Here is a 5831-nt window from a genome sequence, read left to right as displayed (position 1 = left end):
CTGTTTCAGTTTTATTGTTAACTTGACCAGATGTTGCATTTTTATTGTTAACATGAACACGGCGCCGTACAAAAACGGCACTAAAGGGGCACCCAGGCCATGAAAAAGCGATGCCAAGGGGTCTTGACCAAACATCCATATGACGAGTTGGTAGTGAGAAGGTGTTTATTTCAGCGGCAGAAGGAGGGACCATCAGTCCAGAGGTGTGCTGGGTGAGTCCAATCTGCTGGACGTGTGTTTATGTTTAAATGTTGAGAGATGATCACTGCTGCTTCCAATGTTAGATGGTCGCCTCTGTCTCCTAAAACTTTCATTTATCTACACATCTTTGAAGGAAATGTAGCAAATTCCTGATTCTGATGTTAGACATATATTTTAATACAACCATTATTGATTAACACATTTACTTAAGGGTAAATATATAAACATAAATATTAAGATGTTGGTGTTTCAGATCCTACCACTAGTCGCCCTAGTCATGTGATCAAAGATCACAACTATTAAACCAAAAACAATCGATAAAACAAAAGTAAAAGCATCAAAGCAGCAATTAAAATCAGGCCGTGGCGGCAACAGTCTTTTCTAACTGACAGCTGATTTTGTTTTTACTTTATTGAAAAATGAGACACAGAGTTGTAATTTTATTTAGTTTAGAAATGATGCTCGGTGGTGACATCAGCAATGACACCATCAAACGGTTGGTCCAATCCCTCGCCATCTTCTCTGAGTGGAGCTGTTCTCGTGGAAACAGGAGGGTGTCTTCCTGCAGAGTTAAGTAATCATTTTATTAATCACCTGATAAATTAACCTGGATATTGATTATGTGATGAAGATGAACTGTAGCTATAACTAAACAAATAAATAACTATAACATTGGTGTCTGAATTTTCATTTACTGCTCAGGTCACCGTTTAAAGTTGTCTAATTCTTTGGTTTTGACCAAATACCTGCAGAACTAATGACATTTCCTGTTACGGAGGAAACTTTTCCTGCTGTTCAATATGAACATTGATTCGAGTTAAAGAATCAGGATCCAGAGACGAGATGTTGTCCGAATGGTGTATTTCAACCGTGTAGTTGAAGCTTGTGTGGGGCTTGCCTAGGTGTGCATTTGTATTAGTGTGTGTGTGAACAGAACACACACACAGAAACATAGGTAAATTAAGCAAAAACTAACATCTCCAAGCAGAACATACAAATAACATAAGAAGTTACAGATTTACATGAAAGCAAAAAGCAACACAGTTGAACATTTATAAAGTTAAAATACAGTTCCCTGCCCTTCTACGCCTCTTCATGGAAAGCCATGCCTCCCTGCCCATCCATGTGCATACACGGAAAGCCTGAGGCAGAGAGTAATAGCAAAGACCCCAAAACAACTGCAACGGCAAACCTCTCTGGCATGTGCTTACATGGACGCGCCAGCAGGAAGACCCAGCTGAACACTTAGTAAAGCCAGGTACACTAAATTACATGCTGTGAGGCCACTTGAATCATATGGTATCTCACAAAAGTGAGTACACCCCTCACATTTCTGCAAATATTGGATTATATCTTTTCATATGACAACACTGAAGAACTGAAACTTTGCTGCGATGTAAAGTAGTGAGTGTACAGCTTGGATAACAGTGTAAATTTGCTGTCCCCTCAAAATGACACATCACACAGCCGTTAATGTCTAAACCGCTGGCAACAAAAGAGAGTACACCCCTACTTTAAGATGACTGCTATCGGCTGATGTGCTGGGATTGTGAGCCTGAACTAATGTTACGCTTGATTTAGCAAATGTTAGCTTGCTAACATGCTAAACTGAGATAGTAAACACTATAATGTTGTTAACATTTAGCTGCTAGCAGTGCTGTACTTATTAGAAGGTCAGTGTTACCTGTGAGCCTTTGTCGATATAAAGACAACATGAGAACAGTGGCTACGCAGTATGGTGAGAAGACCACCAGGTGGCGGATCGCGTTCAGCACAGTTGTCTGGGTTGGATCTGCAGTATATGAAGCTTTTCCATCGCGATCTAGAAAAACAAACACACCTGGTCAGGTGAACGTCTAAAATGTTATGCTCACTAAACCACATTTACCGCCACGCTATGAAACTCGGTTCAACAACACTTGGCTCTGAACATTAAAGGAAAAGTGGATGGATCCTATATCAGCTTTGACTGTGAGATGTGGTTTCTTCACTTTAATGTATAAACTGTATTTATACAAAAAACAAATCAAATGTAATACATCAAACTGCCTCTGTTTGTTTTATCTATATGTATTTACTATTGTTTATTGCAGTGTGGTGATATCTGTGGCCAAAAGTTCACATAAAGACATGAAGCTTCACTTCAATTTTAAACAAGCTACTGTGGCAGCAAAACAAATTATATTTAAACTCTCACACCAAAGTTTATTTTCCAAAAATACAGAACAACAGTGTTATGATTTAATATAGTCAATAACTGAGCTTCAAAATGAGCTGCAACAATTTCTACAAGCCAGCAGGTGTCGCTGTGCTCTCTGTTTCCAGAGCCCTAAAACTTCAGGCGCACCTAACACCCTCAGCCAGTCACCACCTGCACTGCTTTAAGATGAACCTCACACCACACTGGGTGAGTTTGTAACGGAGTTTAAGGTTGTATATGCTAACATTATAATGAATGTAAATTAGTACACACTAAAGTTCATTAAGTTTTGGCCATTAGCAGCAGTCTCAAGAAAAGGAAAAGATGGTTCTAAAAGGAGAAAAGCCCGGAAGGAAAGTGGCACTAAATGACGCAAAATGACAGATATTGTCACCAGCAAGGGATATGTTTAGTATAAACATTATTCTCCTTAAAATCTGTAACAGTAACCACCTCTGTGTATAAAACCTCAAGTGTAACTAACCTCCTGAGCTTCTCCAAATTTACAACTGACCAAAATATCAACTGAGCAGCTTCCTCACCTCTGACAAACAGCCAGCTGGGTGGAGACTCTCCACGACCGCTGATGTTACACTTGTAGAGGCCTTCATCAGACTTGTTAACATGGTGGATGGTCATGTGACCTGTAGGCTCAGTCCTGATGAGGGAGCCATCTTTATAGAAAACTTTGATGTTGGCGGTAGGGGTCTTTGTTTTACAGTGCAGAGTGACATTATCTCCCACCATCACAGGGAGGACAGGACTCTGCAGGATCACTGGTCCATCTCAACAAACATGATACAAACAGGATCAGTCATTTATCTGAACATGGAGAAAGATGAGAAAATGTGTTTATATGTACAACCAGTGAATCTAAACATGTTTGATAAATGTCAGAGAAAAAATATAATTTAAAAAAGACTAAGAAAAAAAAAACATATATACAGTCTCAGGAAAATGTGAAAAATTTGGAATAACCTTGATTTCTGCATAGACTTGAATAAACACAGTCTGCTTAAACTAATTATTTGTTTTCATGTTTTTATAATGCACACTGTAAAATTCAAATTGCAGGGTGAAAAATAGTATGTGAACCTTTTGATTTAATAACTGGTTGACTAAAACTTGACTAAAACAGCAGTAACCTCACCCAAACATTCCCTGTAGTTGCCGATCAGACATGAACAAGGTCTAGTGGAATTTTCCCAAGGATTAGCCTTCCTGCTAAAATGACTGAACGAGCACAGCACAGAATCCTAGAGTGTCAGCTGAAAACTTATAGAAATCTCTGGAACATGCTAACATATCTCTTGACAACTCTACAGTATGTAAAACACTAAACAAGAATGGAGTTCATGGGAGGATACCACGGAGGAAGCCACTGCTGTCCAAAAAACCCCATAGCTGGCCATCTGAAGTTTTCAAAAGGGCACCTAGATGTGCCACAGCACTACTGGCAAAATATTCTGTGGACAGGTGAAACCAAAGTGGAGTTGAACATCAAAACCTCATCCCAACGTTGAAGTATGGTGGAGGGGGAATCATGGTTTGGGGCTGCCTCAGGGCCAGGAAGGGTTACTATTGACGTAAAAATCAATTCCAAACTTTATCAAGCAATTTTGCAGGACAATTTATGCTGATCTGTCCGCCAATTGAAACTCAGCAGAAGATGAGTGATGCAACAGGACAACAACCCAAAGCACAGAAAAGTCCTGACCTTAACCTGATTGAGATGCTGTGGCATGAGTGCGATACCTATGATTACAAAAAAAAAAACCTTTTTCTATAATTGTTTTAAGCTATGCTAGTTTGTGATGCTACAATGACTTCCTGCTTATATAGTCCATTGCTCTTGATTGGACAGCACTACATATGTTTCTCACCAACCTATTTTTAGATGTTACTTTAAACTTTAATGATGAAACTACCTAGTAGTTACTGGGAACCTAGGAAGTACTTTGTGTTCCAAATTAGTGATGGATGTATGAAGAGGTGTTGCAACCCAACCCCGGGTAGATAGAGTGCAGGTCCTTACTGCTGTTTCAAGCAAACATCACCAAAGTAACCCTCTCTTACATGAAAACCTCTCGTGCTGTGTACTTTTGTGGAGTTCTGCAGTGATTTCGGCACACTTTTAAGCACCAGCTCTAGTCTGCCATATTTCAAACACCATACCTGTTAATACAACCTTAACAGGCATAATTTGCGATGTTTGTTTTCAGGAAACTATAATTGGAACCAAAAAGCTGAGAATGTTTGTATTGTTTGTTTGTATTATTTTGGAAGGGTTAAAATTCTATTTGGTTCTTTTTATCATTCCTACCATGTATAGTGATGTTGACAGAGTTGCTCCGCTGTCTTGCAGGAGACTCACACCAGTAAATAGCGCTGTCAAGGGGCTTGGCTGTATAGAGGATGCAGCCAAAGTGGGTCAGAGTCCCCCATAGACCTCCACAGCTGGAAAACCTGCCACCTTCAGGAGTTGTGTTCCTCATGACCTTCCATTCATGAACACTGCTGTTGTCACCACAGCTCACATTCAAATTCTCATATTCAAACAGCTGAGACGTGTCGCCAAACACTGTGAGAGAGGCCAGGTTAGAATCATCTGTGGACACACACAGACTTTCACTTAGAGTTAAAGTCAAAGTGCGTTCAGCTGCAGTTCCTCTAGTGTCCACTAGATGCTGCTCCAAGAAAACTCTGAATTGTATTGAAGTTAATTTGGAAATCCACACATTCAGCTCTCAGTACATAATCTTACACAGTCTCATGAAGATTTCAGTATGTTTATTGTGTAGTGCACTGAAAATGTCAAAACACAGAGTCAAGTGGGATTTTGGGATACAAATATTTACCTTTGATCAGCAGCCAGCTAGATGGAGACTCTTGACTGTGGATGTCACATTTGTAGGCACCTTCATCAGACTTGGAAAAATTGTGGATGGTCATGTGACCTGTAGGATAGGTCCTAATACGGGAGCCATCTTTATAGAAACTAGCTGGGAGGTTGTATGAAGTGGTCTTTGTTTTACAGTGCAGAGTGACATCATCTCCCTCCTTCACAGGGAGGACAGGACTCTGCAGGATCACTGGTCCACCTCGACACAGACAAGACAATGTGGCATCAGGCATGTGAGGATTTGGGCATTTCCATAACTAAACACCTTGTAGCCAGACAGAAACCGAATTTTACTGGAAGTATTAAGAAAAGCAGGAATGTCTTTAACCTCTGGCTTCATAGGGACTTAACATTATATAGCTTTTATCTAAAGCTGAGGCGCTTTCTCGTTTCTTTTATGAAATATGAGCTAACAAAACTCACAAATTTGAGGCTGTACTTTCTAATATACTTAATGAAAAAAATTTGATGAAACCCCCTGATGTCAAATGAATTGCTCTTTCCTAATGCATGTCCTTTATATTTTGC

General features: G+C 39.8%; 1 protein-coding gene across 1 annotated transcript; it reads right to left on the bottom strand.

The window, feature by feature from the left end:
• Window positions 1–576: 576 nt before the first annotated feature.
• On the bottom strand, window positions 577–5536 carry LOC123979971. The gene is made up of 5 exons (XM_046064083.1): window positions 5260–5536; window positions 4725–5009; window positions 2944–3186; window positions 1886–2023; window positions 577–763 (listed from the first exon to the last, which is right to left on the bottom strand). The coding sequence occupies exons 1-5, from the start codon at window positions 5534–5536 to the stop codon at window positions 651–653; spliced, it is 1056 nt and encodes a 351-aa protein (XP_045920039.1). The 3' UTR covers window positions 577–650.
• Window positions 5537–5831: the final 295 nt, after the last annotated feature.

Source organism: Micropterus dolomieu, linkage group LG12 (genome assembly GCF_021292245.1).
Source record: "Micropterus dolomieu isolate WLL.071019.BEF.003 ecotype Adirondacks linkage group LG12, ASM2129224v1, whole genome shotgun sequence".
In the NCBI taxonomy this organism is placed as follows: Eukaryota; Metazoa; Chordata; class Actinopteri; order Centrarchiformes; family Centrarchidae; genus Micropterus; species Micropterus dolomieu.
This window is presented reverse-complemented; position numbering and strand designations above follow the sequence as displayed.

Coding starts and splice junctions, on each gene's coding strand:
- LOC123979971 (XM_046064083.1), bottom strand. CDS start 5,536: ATGCCTGATGCCACATTGTCTTGTCTGTGTCGAGGTGGACCAGTGATC. Junction 2,024..2,943: donor CAGCTGGCTGTTTGTCAGAG/GTGAGGAAGCTG, acceptor TTGTTTTTCTAG/ATCGCGATGGAAAAGCTTCA. Junction 764..1,885: donor ATATCGACAAAGGCTCACAG/GTAACACTGACC, acceptor TTAACTCTGCAG/GAAGACACCCTCCTGTTTCC.